The 17,655-nt window shown below is 41.6% G+C and overlaps 1 protein-coding gene across 11 annotated transcripts in view; it reads right to left on the reverse strand.

The window, feature by feature from the left end:
- clasp1a (cytoplasmic linker associated protein 1a) overlaps window positions 1-17,491 on the reverse strand; it is a 113,601-nt gene extending 96,110 nt beyond the window's left edge. For all 11 annotated transcript variants that reach the window (XM_028590595.1, XM_028590591.1, XM_028590587.1 and 8 more), the window contains exons 1-2: window positions 17,351-17,491; window positions 14,291-14,994 (exon numbers count right to left, since the gene is read on the reverse strand). In XM_028590595.1, coding sequence (XP_028446396.1) covers window positions 14,291-14,485 — 195 coding nt within the window. In that variant the 5' untranslated portion in view covers window positions 14,486-14,994; window positions 17,351-17,491. The remainder of the gene's footprint in view (window positions 1-14,290; window positions 14,995-17,350) is intronic.
- Window positions 17,492-17,655: the final 164 nt, after the last annotated feature.

Genomic DNA, 17,655 nt, shown 5'->3' on the forward strand with positions numbered 1-17,655 from the left:
TGTAATGAGAGAGTGGACTGCCAGAGGCAGACAAACCCAGCCTAAACAGACTAGCGCTCCATCTCCTCGCTCCATATGTCAGACAGTCATGCTCATTGATTGCTAACCGATTGCTGCTGAATGGAATTACAAGTTTAATTTACATCCACAGCATTTTAGGGAGACCAACAGGGAAAGTGTGCCTCACTTTTCAACCAGAATACTGATTTGATTACACATTTTAAAAATACGCAGTTGTATAAAAAAATGCTGGAAAATAAAATCAGACATCTCACGTGCATCCAATGGCATGCACAGATCTGACGAGATAGGGGATTACACCACACATGGAACTGCTAGCTTAACTCAGAAAAAAGTGGGAAAAAAAATCCTTCAGTAGAGCAGATTAAATAAGAGAGCAGATTATGTTTATGAGGTTGAGGCCACCAAGGCTCCCACCACTGGACAGATTTTACTAGCAGTGATGGGGGGGGGGATCATTTATTCTGATGACAATGATGGTGGTCATAAAGGAATCTCTAAATATGCCAGGAAAGCAGAGAAAGATAAAGCAGGTAGGAGGCTTTTTAGAGTTAAAATAGGGTGGGGTGTGGAGAAGTATAGAGAGTGAGAAAAGGAAAAGCAGAGAACTGTATGCGTGTGGGAAAGACTGCATGAGTGAGAAAAGCCACAGAGACAGATAATAATACAATAAAAACTATCCATCCATCCATCTTCGTCCGCTTATCCGGTGTCGGGTCGCGGGGGGAGCAGCTCCAGCAGGGGACCCCAAACTTCCCTTTCCCGAGCTCCAACTGGGGGATCCCGAGGCGTTCCCAGGCCAGGTTGGAGATATAATCCCTCCACCTAGTCCTGGGTCTTCCCCGAGGCCTCCTCCCAGCTGGACGTGCCTGGAACACCTCCCTAGGGAGGCGCCCAGGGGGCATCCTTACCAGATGCCCGAACCACCTCAAATGGCTCCTTTAAATAAAAACTAATAAGATAAAAAAGAAGCATACACAGAAAGATAGAAGAGAAGACAGAACAGAAAAAGTGCCAGTTGGTATGGATCAAGATGCTTTAACACTGGCGATACAAGCATCAGCAGGAGGTCCACCACTCCACTCTGTCTGTACTCCTCCTCCTCTCTTCTCCTCCCTTTCCATTAAGGCATGGATACTAGGGGTGGGGGAAAAAATCGATACAGCATAGTATCGCGATATTTCTCGTGGCAATACTGTATCGATACACAGGCGCCAAGTATCGATCTTTTATTATTTAAATTGCACATCAGAATTTAACTTTTTGGTAGTATAATAATAAAATCAATTGCTTATTCAGTCCACCAGATGGCGCTGTTTGTTTTCTGGTGAGGTCAGCGGGGTGACTGTCAGCGTGCAGGAGGATGTAGATAAAATAAACATGGCAGCGTCAGAGAAAAAAATCAGAAATGCACCATCTGCGTTTAAATCAAGTGTTTGGACTTTTTTCGGATTTTTTAACAAGGAGGGGACAACTGAGATGGACATGAGACATGGGATTTGCAAGGAGTGCCGTATGCAAATAAAATACTCAGGGAATACCACAAACATGAGGGCTCATCTCACACGCCACCATCCAGAGTTAGCGTTAGCCGAGGACGGTAAAGCTAATGCTAAACCAGCTCCGCCGAAAAACCAACCAACACTGGACATACTTAGCTTGACAAAGCTACCTCCCAATTCAGAGCGAGCTAAGAAAATAACTCAAGCCATCGCCTACTTCATGTGCAAAGACCTGCGTCCATACAACGTTGTGGAAAATGAAGGATTTTGTCACTTGCTAAAAACACCGGAACCAAGGTACGTGACTCCGTTCTTTACGTTTTTGTACTCATTTTAATTGTAAAAATACCTGTAGTAGCACAGCAGTGCATACCTGTTGGTATTACAGTCTAGTCCACCTTAATTAAAAATGCAAACAGTTCAGTTTGCCAGGTGTATACAACATTTATAACATATTCATTAAAGTGCTGGTTAGTTAGTTAGCTTGACAGTCACATTTTACAGCAATAAAATTCATGTGAGATGAACAAACAGATGTTGACAAAGTTTTCCTTTGGGGACATAATAATGAAGTTGGAAAAAAGGTAATAAATTGCAATATATTGCAGAATATCGCAATATGTTTAAAATCGCAATAATATCGTATCGTGACCTAAGTATCGTGATAATATCGTATCGTGGTACCTTTGGTGATTCCCACCCCTAATGGATACCCGAACTACTGTTGCATAGTAGAGGAATTACCGTATAGTACAGGAGAAGCTCGCAGGCAGTTTCGACTTACATTAGCTGTTTAAGTTTAATTGCTAATGTTAACTAGCATTTTAGTTAGCAATAATTAGCCTGTGCCTATGTTACCTCCTTAGATATACCTACGCTCTCCGTCTCTGTAAGATTGGGAATGATTGAGATTTCTCTTGGCACAGCTACCAGAAGACTTCACACTTTCAGGTCACGTCACATCTACGTCTTCAAGCTCAGTTGGAGGCTGGTCAGTGACGCTCAGCCATCACCAGAAAAGTGCTTCTAAATATCCTTCACTGGTCTCCGTCCAGAGCAACGGTATCTGTTGGTCCAGTTTATATACTGTCTATGGTTTTGAGTCCGCGAGGGCCGGTCTGATAATTATACATTGCAAGCAACACCGCTGCCCACGGCCAGGCCGCGTTGCCCGCCCATGCTGCCCTGCCACACTGCCTGGCTGCGCGGTCCACTCGTCAAAATGTGCAGCCTCTGCTCAACCCTTACAGCGGGCCGCAGCAGCCTCTTATTTCAATACATACACGGGCTAATCAGAAAGCACTAATGGTCACAACCATGTATAGGATTTTCAGAAATATAGGGGGATCAGTGAGCGGCCTCTCCCCAAATGGCATAGCCCTGGTCGGCCTATGACGTAAAGCCATCGAACACCTCTTTTTTTCTTTGTCACGTTTGGAAGTCTATGTTAACATACAGTGTGTGAGTCTGATGATGGAAAGCCAAAAAAAAAAAAAAGGGAAAGGTGGTGCTGAGATGGTCAGAATCAAAAAGAAAAAAAGGGATTGTGTTGCTCTGCTGTGTGTTGTTCATTCATTCACCATCCGAACATTCATTAACAACAAAAAATAATGGGAAAAAAAGAAATCAAAGGACATTTAGAATAGATAAAAATGTGCGATTAATTGCGAGTTAACTATGACAATGCGGTTAATCGCAATTAAATATTTTAATCGTTTGAGAGCATACACTTAACACAAAGAGCACAGAGATACTGTTAGAATTAAATGAAAACCACCAAATACCGTAATATTAATATGACAAAATAATTTTCAATGACTAATGATGCTTTCATCAGCTATTCACACAACAAATAATTGTAATAGTCAGTGGTAAGTACTGGATATGATGACCAAACAGAATCATTAATTTGACTCGACTAGAACGGTCTAGTAAACCCTTAAATTGTATTACTTTTCCTTGACGATCTAGATTCATTTTACAAACAATAATAACAGTACATCACACAGCTCTACACAACCACAATCGCACAACAGCATATCCACCACAACACACAAAACATGTGTGGCAGTGGCTGCTTCATTCATAACACACTGCATACACACACAGAAACTTACTGACTTTGCACTTTACCCATAAAGCCTCACGCAATCACCCCGCCTCCCATACTTCTCCCTCACACACACGTCTTTTGTGTTTTGCAAATCCACCAAATGTCATAAAAGGGGCAGAACACACAAGCTCTGCATCATCTTGAAGGCTGTCCTTCATTGGTACAGCCGACCGCTGGGTTTTGCAGCTTTTCATCTGAGCTCTGCACAAATCTCTGCTCCCCAAGGGTTCAAAAAGTTAACATGGTTTAGGATTAACATTTAACACGGGGCTGTGCCAAGGCTCCAAAGTCCCCTTCAAGCTGCAATTACTGCTTCACTCGGAAAATGGACATTGAGGTTCACCAGTGCACCTGGGCTTACATTCTAAACACATACAGATAATGTGCGAAATCTGTTACTTCCAAAAATTTCCATTAACTTTGCCAGACCATCAGTTTACCAGTGAGAGTAAAGATAACTAACTATACAACAACAGGAGAGGTGTTCTATTTGGTTGAGTAAGAGTATATGTGTGTGTTTGTTTGTGTGTACCCACACTTGGCTGTCCAAGGTTGATTACTCCAAAGTATTAGCACGACAAAGGTTACGGAGGCTTCTCTATGGGTTTGCCACTGTCATTCAAATGGACTTCAGACATACACACACTCTATTCCCACTGCCATAACATACTGATCCAGATCAAGTAAGTCCATGAGGGAGAGACAGGCAAACACAGACAGAGACAGACAGGGTAGCCAGCCTCTGACAGAGCCAAACTACAGTTTCTCTACAATACAGGACTCTGTGCCTAGTGACAGAGACCCAGCCAGCGGCCTGAGCTGGGCCAAACTGAGTAGGGTCCCGTTCTATTGCCACAGGTTTTGCATCTGTGTGCCAACGTGTCTAATATTGGAGAAGATCTGAGAAGATTTGCTGTCCGCTGGTGTGTTACAATCATCAGAGGATAGAAGCATGTCCAAGGCCAGACGGAGAGTGTAAAGTGTGCAGGAAAAATGACATATCTTGATACTCATTTTTTTCATCACTGCACATCATGATGCTGTAAATGTTACTGGTCTTTCTCCATTTGAGTCTGGTCAGGTTGACTACATTTTGGATGAATCTAAATATTATTTGACTGATTGTCTTCAGGTCTTATTTTTTTTGTGTATTTTGTGGATGTCACTTTCTGGTAGTTTTTCCAGTTTCAGATTTAAAACCCACAAACATGAAGTAAATAAATTGTACAAAATTACAGATACCTGTGCATTTATGTAGAGATGTCAAAGGCCAATCCAGGCATATTTTAAACAGATTCTATCGGCTTAAATGAAGCAGGTCATATTGCGATCCTTTCTTTATTCTACTCAACTGTCCACCTCAGCATGCTATTGTTGCAGCGCTGCTCTCCTCTACAACAGCCGGTCTCTACACTCTACAGTGTGACAATTTTGCTGCATGTGAGAGCCAAAATGATTAGGGTGCACCGGTGATTGACCCTCTTCTTCTGACACCTGGGTTAGCAAAATACACTGATGCGCTAAGCTCTGACGTCTATTATCATTAGCAAAGAACAGTGTGAAAACATTCAGCTTGCAGCTTCTCAGTTTGCCCCGCACTGACTGCCACTTTCACCGGCTAAAGTGATAAATGTTACATTACAGGTTATATCAGCTATCACTAATTGACATTAATCCTGTCAGTGACTTGATAACAGTCCAATATGAAACTCTGTTATCTGGTTAAAGTTCTCTCTGCCATCCAGTGTCTGTACTTGTCAAAGAGAGAGACAGAGAGTGAGAGGGCAAGGGGGGGCTAAAATGAAGCTTTTACTATAATGACGTAAAGTAATATGAAGTTAAATATTCTGATATTAATATTGTACTACAGCTACATTACTTCTACTCACCGACTCACATTTAGCAGTCTTGTATTGTATACCTACTAAAGGCAACTGAGGTAAGCACTTAAAATGGGTCTCTTGCCTTAATAGGCCACATTATTTGCTGTACAATATCCTGTTGAGACATTATAGTACCCTGCAGAGCAATAGAAACAGCCTTTTAACTTTGAAGTGATGTCATTGAGCTCAGCCCTCGGACATTAGCTTCCTGAGTGTTTGAGTACCATACAACTAATCATCCGTCCAGTCTTTGTTGATAACAGCTGGTCAGTCCACCCTACAGCCTGACATAAACAAAAGCCTCTGACTTTCCTCGCCATTCTCATTTTTTGCCCAATGTTTTTCCCCAAAAGCAAATTCTGCCACACCGCACTGTCCCACCGTGATTCAGTTACAAAATCCTGAAGTGAGTACCAAGTATTACATGAAACTCATCCCTACAGTTTGACTGAGATTTGTTTATGTTAAAGAAAGACAATCCTTTGGTCCTGCAATAGGGCCACTCAGTCTGCATTACTGCTACTTCTTAATATAATACATTACATGATGTATGAAGTCATCGTTTTGATAAACACATCAAACACTGTATCTCAAACCTGTTAGTGTCAGAGACCACAAAACAGCTATTTGTGTCAAAGGAAGTGAGAAGAAAAACAGCCTATATAAAACCAAACAGTGAACAGAAATGAGAAGGAGAGAAAAAGCCTTCCCATACCAGGAAATAAACCAAGGGACATTCAATGGCTCCCGAAAGACAGCGCCAGCCCTATACCCTGAATCTGAGAAACACTGGCACATTTCACAAACACTTTTTTTTCCATTACATGGAACCTGCTCCACTCGACTCTACTCGTCTTTTTTGGTTTTCCATTATGAAAAAAAGTACCTGGTACCTGCCAATAGGTACTTTTTTTAGTATCACCTCCGTCAAGGTTCCAAGCGAGCTGAAGCGATACCAAAAGGTGAAGTGAAAACCTGCAGACTACTGATTAGTCAGAGAGAATCGTCACTATTCATTGCAAGCGACAGACGGGGATTACCTGATCAAACCCGGCATTTTTAAATGGTTTAGCCAGCGGTGTTTTTTTTTTTTTGCCTCCAGCTTCTTTTGAAACAAAATGTGTCTTCTAGCAAACAGCCACGTGCCGAGAATCAAAAACAATGCACCTTCGACCTTCTGTGTGTGTTGCGGCATCGCTATGACGACCAGCCACACGAATGAGGCGGTACTTAATAAGCTGGTACTAGCAGTGGGTAAGTGCCATTATAGCTGAGCTGACTGATACTCTAGTAGAAGCTCAACATAGTGCTGGAGATGGTCATGCTAGGTTCCTAAAGGCATCTGTGGATCTGATATCAAGACAGAAACTGAACACAGGCCTGGTACTTAAGAGTTATCAAGCAGAAGGAATATGTCATGTATAGTTGGTGAGCACGATCAGAAGGTAAAAACACAAGTCTACATTTTTCATTTGTTTTGAGCGCTTCAATGGCGCAGAAATCCATTTCTGTCAGTATCATATAGAAAGGCGAAGTCCCTCCTATTCCTGTGGACCCAATGGGATCTTATTTCGTATAAAAATATTTACAGCAGTGAACGGGGAGAGACAAATAATATTTGTATCTCGTTTGAAATGAGCCATGAATTACAAATATATTTGTCAGTTTAAAATATAATTTTGCAAGTGAAGAAAGTTTCTCAGTTTGTCGTAGGTTTGTCATAGTACCACTTTGTTTTGTGTGAAATCGCTCAGTGTACTAGATATCTTGTCTCGCTTAGTATACCTTACTTACCTACTTAGTATAGTCACCTGTGTTGAGGACCACAATGGAAATAAGTCCTGGACTTTATTGTGTTTTTATCCTCGATTGTATTAGATGTCTTTTCATGTTTATGGCATTTTTGATACAATTAAATAAATCAAATCAAACCATGCTTGCTGCTTGCATGCTTGCTTACTAGCTAGCTTAGCTCTGCTACACAACACATGTAACATTTTCTCGCCTGATGTGTTTTGTCCAGCGTCTTTTTATCAGCCGGGAAGCAAAAGAACAAGCAAGACATGTTGCTCGTGTGAGTAACGTTACAAACTCACAGGCATCGTAGCTTCAGCCAGCTGTCACTTACGCGAGTGGGGTGAGTAGTCTTTCTAATGACGTATTTTCACAGTCTTATACTTCAACAGTTTCACGACAAACTGAGAATTTCTTAGACTTGCACAATTATCTTTTAAATTGATGAACATCATATGTTTAAATCATAGCTTAATTCAAACAGAATCAAATGTTTATTTGTCTCCCCCCATTCACTACTATAGATATTTTTTTCAGAAATGACGTCCCATGGTGGTTCCCCGGAAGGAGAGGGACTTCCCCTCTCTATTGGTGGTCCTATTATTGCCACGCCTGTAATCTGATGGAGCCAATCCGCCCAGACATGGTCGAACGACATTACAGGTGGCACCAGGTTGTCTGAGTGATCACACACTCAGCTCCCAGGCTCAGCTCTGCACAGGGAAAGGAAAAGATGAAAAAGATGGAGGGGACAGGTTACTGACAAGAGCCCAACTGGTGTCCTGCAAGCAGGAAAGGTGTGAAAAAAAAGATGAGAGGGGAAGCGAAGTACAGATCACATCCTTGGATACCATTTGTTTAATGCGGTTTTGTAGTCCTGCAGCATTGTGAGTTGAAGGTGGCACTAAATCTGTCAAAACAAATTATGCAATTGTCGCACAGGAGGTTGCTTTGAATAAAAGTCCAGCAAATGTCTTGTATGTAACTGAATACAATGGCGTAAAATGTGAAGTGAAATGTAAGTGGAATGAGTAAAAGACATGCAACTCAGGAGTGTAATCACACATTGTGCTCATGTGGTACTGCAAAAGTCTGAATCCTGAGGTGGGCGTGGTCTCTGCATGACACAGTACAGGATGAACCACAAATTATAGAGCAAACAGAGAACACTTCACACGTCCAGCAGGGCTATGCATACAGCATGCGCAGCTACGCCCAAAAACATTCAAACATCTACCACACTAAATTTAGGCTAACCCTATCGACAGACTGCAGATTAACTACAAAACCATCATAGCCAAATCGATGAGCTTCTGACAAACATGCAGCCCCTCACTCACTCTTGCACCACAACTCTGCATTTAAGCAATCATTAGATGTATGCAGTCTTGTTTGGAGTTGAATTAGCAGCTGAAACCACAGCTGGGATGTGGCTGCTGACTTGACACGCCCTGAGATGGATGGGACACACATTAGGAAATCACTCTGGAAAATGACAACTGCATTGAGGAGTCTTTTCATTTGAAATTGCATGTGCATGAATCATTAAAGGGCTCTATTAGTCAGAAGAGCCTGGCAACAGTAATCACTGATGTTCATGCTTTCTGCTGATCACACAAATACCGCATCAATTCCAGTGCTCATCATAGTTCTGTGTATGTTATGGGACCTTTGGGATAGAAATGGTGGTAGCACATTATATATTCAGGTTGGACGATTCTTACAAAGGCACTTCAGTAGAAGTCATTTCTGTGAGATATTAACCTGGCTCTTCAATAAATACTTACCTTTTACAAATACCTGTAAGATTAGATTTTCCCAGGGTGAACACATCTACCGTGGTGGTACTGTATGTTTTAATGTGTTTAAGTATGTTACCAATATTAAAGCAACTTTTTTATGTTAATGAACGTCTGTTACATTCAAGCCATTGCCAAATGAGTTGCTATAAAGCTAATTAAGACTATCAGCTCCACACAACTCTCTCTGGATTTCTCAGTATGACTATGTTCAGAAGATTGTGGCGTCCGGTGACTTTCCCGCGCAGAAACTTGAAGGCTTGTGTCATGTGGATGCGCCGACAGTTTTGTTGTCATTACTTAGAGTTACTCATGGCGGCGACAGACACTACGCACTATAGCTTTAATTACTAGTGTTGCTGTGGAAACAACTTAATTTTGTTCATGGTAAAACAAAATACTGTTATGGCATGTTATGGATCCAAACTAAACTCTACTGTAAGCTTGACATGATGTAAAATCCCTTCCAGACAGAGTTATACAGTACAGTGTCAGCTAACCAGTATGGCAGTACAACAATCCAGGCCCAATGTTTGCTATCTAAACACATAAGATATGTGCAGCAAAGAACAAACGGAATGGCTGAATGGTGTACTGAAGTTTAGGTTAGGAGAGTGTATACAACTGTAAAGCCCTTTCTTTAAACAGTTGCTAAGTATTAGAGGCATCCGTCCAAAGAACCTTCAATGGTGAATCTCTCTCTCTCTCTCTCTCTCTCTCTTTTCCACATTAGTTGCCAAGTGATCAGCTAGGCCTGTGCTCAGGATACTGCCCCTCTCGGGCTAACTAACACGAGTAGTGCTGCTGGAAAAGTACAGATGTGTTTGTCCACCAGCCCTATCGGACCTTAAAAAGAGGAAATGTCATCTAGGGCTGGTCCAAATACCATTTTTTGAGCTTCGAAGCTTCGGTAGTAATGAGCATCGAATATTCGAAGCTTCGGAGAGAGGGGGCTGAACATATTATTATCTCTAATAAAGGCAGGAATCTCTATGTGTCTGTCTGTTTGTTTGCATTTTGATTATTTTGAGAACCTTTCATCCAAACGACTTCACAAGGGAGTGCAGTGTCGTATTTGGTGCAATATAGATAGACAGGCCAGACGCGTTCAGAATTAATAAACTTTTAACCTCTCAAGGATCACCGTCCCGTCAACGGGACACTTTGTGACTGGGGGCGTCGCTGTAACCTCGATAAAACTTCCACTCATGAGCGTTTTTATAACTTTAAAGCATACAATCTTTAAAATATACAGCCATGTACCCAACTGTTACAAAGTAAAAGAAAATAAAACAATTCAGCCGTAATCTGCGCAGCCAAGAGTGCATGCATACCTGTTTTCGTTGTCCTTTGAGCAACAAAGTGGTATTTTGACCAAAACTTGATTTTCATAAATCCCCAAGAGTCCAAGGAAATGTAATATCCAAGCTTTATATTCCAAAACGATCTCTTCGCCTCACAATGTTGAAGTTTCTGGCCAAATCACAACGGAAAAACGAAAGTGAAAATGAAAGATTTCCATTTTCGCACTTGTTATCGGCGGTAGCTTCTCTGCCCAGCTCGCTAAATGCTCAAAGTGGGCGTCATCGTGTACCGACAGTATTATCATCATCATCATCATCATCATCATCATCTTCTTCTTCTTCTTCTTCTTCTTCTTCTTCTTTGTAGTTTATTGGCCGTTTGCAAACCAACTTAAATGTGCATTACCGCCACCAACTGGACTGGAGTGTGAACGAGATATAAATGCAGAAAATAAATAAACCAAAAGAAAATAAAATAATAAAAAAAAAAAAAAAAGGAAATTTGAATGTCAAATTTTCAAATCGAATACCAACCCACCAAACAAATATTCAAATATTCGGGTCCAGCCCTAATGTCATCATCACCTGCTTTTGACAGGTTGACAGACTGACTTGCCTAAGTCTTTACACATACAGTAAGAAACATAAAGACAATACTGTTATGTTTTCAAACCTTGTATCTTTTAAGCAATGCTTACAACATTAAAACTGATTTGATGCATTTTTGAGAGAATTTTATATTCAAAAGGAGTAAAGAATTTTACAATATAAACACAAAGCAAGGCCACATTTTTGTTTGGCACAACGTAGGGAGCTTTGTCTGACTCTGTAACCAAAAGTATTGACTTCTCTTTGTGAAGCCCCATATCTGCCAGCTCGGGCCTCCCAGTACCTTGAGCTGTAACCAGGCCAGATCCAATTATGCCTCTATTGCTCTGTGTCCTAAACTCACATTTCAAACTCTCCCTAGCCTCTCATCACCATTTCTCTCAGGCGTGTGCCAGACTTCTGGGAGCAAAAACACGGCAGTGCAATACACATGGTAATTTGAAGCACATAGAAAACTACATCATGACCGAAAGAACGAGATCCAGGGTACAAGCGGCCGAAATGGGTTTCCTCAGGAGGGTGGCTGGCGTCTCCCTTAGAGATAGGGTGAGAAGCTCAGTCATCCGTGAGGAGCTCGGAGTAGAGCCGCTGCTCCTTTGCGTTGAAAGGAGCCAGTTGAGGTGGTTCGGGCATCTGGTAAGGATGCCCCCTGGGCGCCTCCCTAGGGAGGTGTTCCAGGCACGTCCAGCTGGGAGGAGGCCTCGGGGAAGACCCAGGACTAGGTGGAGGGATTATATCTCCAACCTGGCCTGGGAACGCCTCGGGATCCCCCAGTCGGAGCTGGTTAATGTTGCTCGGGAAAGGGAAGTTTGGGGTCCCCTGCTGGAGCTGCTCCCCCCCCGCGACCCGACACCGGATAAGCGGACGAAGATGGATGGATGGATGGATAGAAAACTACAATACACAACATGGCATCTCAGCACTGAGACTGCAGAGACAGAGAGAAAAGCCTTCCCTATCCTCGCTAAGCTATAGTATGTAGGGCACTGGGGGCAGCCTTGGCTATGTTCAGGCAGATATCTCTCTGACATTTTAAGGCTCACATAGAGCAAAAGCAGCATATCCCAACATGGAATCTGAGCTTCAGTAAACAATGTGTTCCAACAGTTATGGCAGAAAAAGCAACCTGTGGGTGGGCGCTGAAAGAACAGCTGATGTAATCACAATTTGGGGTCAGATACAATTTTGCCCTAGATTGAACTCCAAAATAAAGCACAATCAATCACAGTAAAAGAATTTGAGCCAGTTCTATAGTGAATGGAAACAATAATGCCATGTACCTTTCCCTGGCTGGGAACGTTTTTGCTTTACTGCATGGCAAACAGTCACAAAAACAGAAAAACTGGAAATTCCTCCTTTAGAAAAACTAGAAAGGGCCATTACATGGCTGTACAATGACATGGAAGTGCAGTCTAAACACTGAAAAGAAACAGAAATTCCTGCAACAAGCTAACACTGTAGCATAGATGTTTTCAAGTTGCCATGTATGGACATATGAAAATAAATCATATCTAAAAGATTCATCATTTTATAATTTCTTTTGTGTTTTGCTAATGCAGAATTTGAAGAAACCATTGAAAGACTATCAACATTAATACAATTCAGTTTAAACAGTAGAAACAAATGTGTCCCAAGAATAGATTTCCCCTTCAACAAGAAAAAAGGATCTCCAGACTCATAATACAAAATTATACTTTGCACGCCGGTGTGCAGAAGTTAATATATTAAGATTCTAAGTGAATATTTTACAGTTTCTCATTACTTTCAGATTCCTAGTCAATATTCTAAGTTACTATGTCAATATATTGAGATATTCTGAGTTACTAAGTCAATATATTGAGATACTGAACCAATATGTTGAGTTACTAAGTCAATATATTATGATACTAAGCCAATATATTGAGATTAAGTCAATATTTTATAGTTTCTCATTACTTTGATATTCTTTGTTTATATTCTGAGATACTGAGTCAATATATTGAGATACTAATTCAATATTTTGACCAGAGGTAGTGGTGACTTGAACTTATACTATATCTAAAATAATTTTGTAGACATAACAATGGATTTTGCCACTAAATGTTGGTGTCAGCGTGTTTTTTTTTTTTTTTTCTACAATTTCACTTACCAAGGGATCCTTTAAAAAGGTGTAGCTACTTTACAGTTGATTATTACCTGATACTTAATCCGCTACAAACGAGTAGCGGAGCAGCTAGTAACGTTACGAGACAGAGAGCCAGCCGTCAAGAGTCAAATTAACTTCATGCTTCATCCGCACAAAGCACACTTCTTATCGCCACGAGTGACAGCTTTATTCGGCTCGTTTTCTGTGAACGATGTGGGGACGGGGTAACGTTAAAGCGTAGTTAGCATGCTAACGTTAGCTAACTAACACCGGCTCCCTGGCTTGCTGGTTCCGCGGTGCTTTCATGCTGTATCGCTTACAGAGAAGGAGCTGAACAGTGGGCTGGGTCTAACGTCAGCGGTCCGCTCTCCCGCTGCTGCTGGGTCTAACGTTAGTTAATGTATTTGTTTCAAATCGGTAAAGTAAAATCTGTAACATAAACGGAATGAGTGGCACATAATAACGTATATAATGCTTCATCCACACAAAGCACATTGCTATCGCCACGAGTGACTTCTGTTTTCAGCTTGTTTTCTGTGACCGATGTGGCGAGGAGGTAACGTTAAGGTGGAGTTAGCAAGCTAACACCGGCTAGCTCGCCGTGCTTTCATCTTGCTTCGCTTTCGGAGAATGCGCTGAACAGCGGGCTGGGTCTAACGTTAGCGGCCCGCCGACCCGCTGCCCGGGATTGTGGGGTAAAATATGTATTTGTTTCAATTCTGTAACATTGACGAAATTAGTGGCATTTTGTTTTGTTTGAGTTTTAACTTGTCCAGTGGGGCAAGTAAATTTCTCTTCCACTTGTCCTACAAAAAAATCCACTTGTCCCGGACAAGCCTTAATGTCAAGCCCTGCAGTGGAATGAGCCATAACAAGCATTTACTGATAAACTGAAGACAGAATAACACTTCTAACATGTTGTTATATAAAGTCAATCCACAATTGCGGAAAATTTCAGTTGGGGGAAAATTTGTCAAATGAGGATAAAAAGTGCATACAGAGAAGCCGAAATGCAGTAATGTAGTTTTGTCTAAAACAGAATGCAAACAGGGAGTCATGAAGCTAATGTGGGTGCAGGTTGTGTGGAACCCTTGATACTGTCCCATAATCCCTATTGTTCACCTCGTCAGTGGAGTTTACCTTGAAGTTGCTGGAGTTGACCCAAGAGCTGGCGATGCCGTCCACCATCTTGTCCAGTGCTGTCTGATCCTGCTCCAGGTCGTGGGACTTCTCCTTGTCCAAAATGTAATCAATGATCTCCTGCCCCACCTGCAGCCGGCGGCCCATGTCCTTCTGCAGGACCTGGGTAAGGCAGTTCTCCATGCTGGGCTCCATCCTCCTGGCCTCTGATAACCGACCCCTCTGGGTTCCTTAGTCTGACTGACTGACTGCTAACTGGATACTTGCAATCCTCCACTGCTCAAAGCAGCAAGAATGACAGCTAAACAAAAGGAGCCCCAGTTAATGAGTGTTTGGCTGGGTGACCCGGAAAAAGGAAGAAAAAGAAAGAGGCAAGTGTACACAGCTTGTATTTTTATCCCCGAGGACAGGCCTCGCCTTTGTGCCAAGTGCTAGCCCGCTAGTGAGCTAGTGGCCGTAACCTAGGGATGGATGGAGCAGGGCTTGGGGAATGGCAGCAATGCAGCATGTGTGTGTCTGGACAGCAGCTGGGGAAAGTTTACTACTCCCTCCCACTTGGTTTTTTTTTTTTTTTTCTCTTCGAGGAGTCTGAGCCAAGCCGCTATAGAAGGGGTAGAAGACGTGGTTTTGGCAGCAAATGGAGATGGATGGAGAGGGCCAGCTTAGAGCTCCATGTCTTGTCCTGGGATCTGCCCTGGAGAGCCCTAGAGAATGAACAGCAGACAGCTGTAGTCAATTCAATATCAAATCTCTTCATTATTAAATCCTACTGGTACGATACAATTTATCACTCTAAATTCATTTCAAATTTGATCTTACAGTAAAAAGACAGCAGTTTATTTAATAAAACAATGTTATTGCCAAAAGTCTGTGGACTCCTCTTGTCCACAAAAGAAAATCACAATGCTACAGCTTACAACGATATTTTAGACAACAGTCAGGCTGCATCTAACAATTACTTTCATTATGGATTAATCTGCTGATTATGTTTGCGATTAATCATTTGGTCTGAAAAATGTCAGAAAATGGAGAAAGAAATCAATTTTACCCATGGTGCCCATGGTGATGTCTTCAAATTATTTGTTTTATCCAACCAGCATTTCAAAACCCAAAGATATTCAGTTTACTATCACATAAAGCACAGAAAAGCAGCAAATCCTCATATTTGGGAAGTTAAAACTACATAATGGTTGTGTCTTAAGTCATATGTAAATCAATTATCATTTTTGGGTTGAACGACAGTCAATTCATCGACTAATTGTTGGAACTCGCACAACATCAGTGGCCGACCTCACTAATGCTTTAGCTGAATGAGAGTGAATCTCTGCAGCTAGGTTTCAAAATCGTGTGGAAAGTATTACCAGAAAAGCTGAGGCTGTTGTAGCAGCAAATGAATACTCATTGTTTACAATGAGATGTGTAACATTCACATATGGGTGTATTGATTGGGTTTCCAAATACTTTTTTGTCTCCAGAACTTTGGGGTTATCCCCAATAGAGTGTTAAATAAGCTATTGCCGAGCCACACACAAACAAACGACCAGTGATGAGTTATACCAGTGATGCTTAAAGAACAAATCTACTTTCAAGAATACAACCAAAATTTTAAGAGGAATCAGAAAAGGATTTATTGCCAATGTCAAGTAAGTAACACTAAGGAATTTGCCTTGCTCTTGGTGCATACATAAACATATTAAACATCAAAATGAAATAAACAAACAAATACAGAAACAACGACATATAACTGTTTAACATTTGAAAAAAGGGTGTATGGATTAGTGCAGGCTGTGCAAAAATGTTGATGTGCCAAAATTCAGAATAAATAGAAATATATCAATCAACATTCAAAACCAAAATACCAAGGCAGTTTAATCAAGGCACTGATTGAATTCACCCACACACCATCACTGACAGCTTGAAATGTTTAACTTGACAGCCCACTACTGCCATGGAAACACAGGGGCTGAGGGGTTGAGCTTCAGTAGCAACTCCAGATAAATAAGATACAGGGACGTCACTGTGGTGTCTAGCCTATTTGTTCCAGTTCCAAACTGCTTGATCATTGCGCTTCTGCCCTTCAAATAACCCCCCGGCTTCCTGTGTGACAAGATTATCTACATGAAAGGACTTTTTAAACAACCTCTATCAGATGTGGGCCTTTGTTCCTAGAGGTGAAACTCAAACCTGCATGTCCTGAAGCAGCTAGATATGAGCCAGATGATTCACTGGACTACAACCTTTTTGGTGCAATAATATGTAAAATATTTTTTTCCCATTTTAGTGCAATCATATTGTTGAAACAATAAATAATGTTAAATGTTCCATTTTTTACTAGTTGCCACGGTAATAGTTGCATGTGTGTATGAGTGTAAGTACATTTTGAAGAAGCTGCACTGGTCTGAGTGTAATACATGTTAGTAATAATGTATTAGGTATGTAATTATGAAGCTCTTTGAACCGTTCAATTTAATAATATCGTGCATGTCATTTACATTTCACTTTCTTATAGCATTGTTATACGATTATACAAACCTAAAATTGCTTGTAATTTGACCATCCTGTCCTCTTTGTTTAATGTACACCAGACATACCTTCACCTTTGACAAGCCACTCATCCTGGTCACACTGATTTGCTTGTCTGTTTTGCCACACGCGCGCGCGCGCACACACAGCTCTGCTTTTTTGCACTAAGGTCTTTGCGACATTAGCTGAGCTTCAGCTAGCTCAGAGCCTGACCATCACTGCTGGTAATGGCAAACGAAGGAGCGCCTTGACATGTACTAGATACTGCTAACGTTAACGTCAAACAAAAGCTTCCCCTGCAATTCACCCCCGTGGTCACGAAACATTACTTGTCTTTGTTTTCCTCTGAAACAGCTGGCTGAGCTTTCTACTGTAGCAGACAGAGTAGGTGTGTACTAGGGAATAAAAGCTAAAGCTAGCCTCGAGCGAAGCCCTTCCTTTCAATGAAACGTCAGTTCATAGACAGGCAGCACAAAGAGAAGAAAATGTGACAAGGAAGCGAGGAGGTGTATCTACAACATTCATTTTTCTACTTACCATATCCTGCTTAAACGCCGCTGCTGGTTTGGACATACAGCCCGTATATCTTGGTGTAATTATCCAGTCTACGGCCTCAAATCTCTTCTGTCTTTCTCTTTATCTCACTCACTCTCCACCCGGAATGCTGCCTGCAGGACAAGAATGGGATCGTCGTGCGCAGGCGCAGTCGATCCAGGGATGATGTTGGCACTTGGAAAACTGTCGCATGGCAATGCAAAAAAAAAAAAAAAAAAAAAGCCGCTGTGTATCATGGATGTGTATATAACTCGACGTGTGGCGACATCTACTGGACACGTCGGGTC

Source organism: Perca flavescens, chromosome 11, assembly GCF_004354835.1.
Source record: "Perca flavescens isolate YP-PL-M2 chromosome 11, PFLA_1.0, whole genome shotgun sequence".
In the NCBI taxonomy this organism is placed as follows: Eukaryota; Metazoa; Chordata; class Actinopteri; order Perciformes; family Percidae; genus Perca; species Perca flavescens.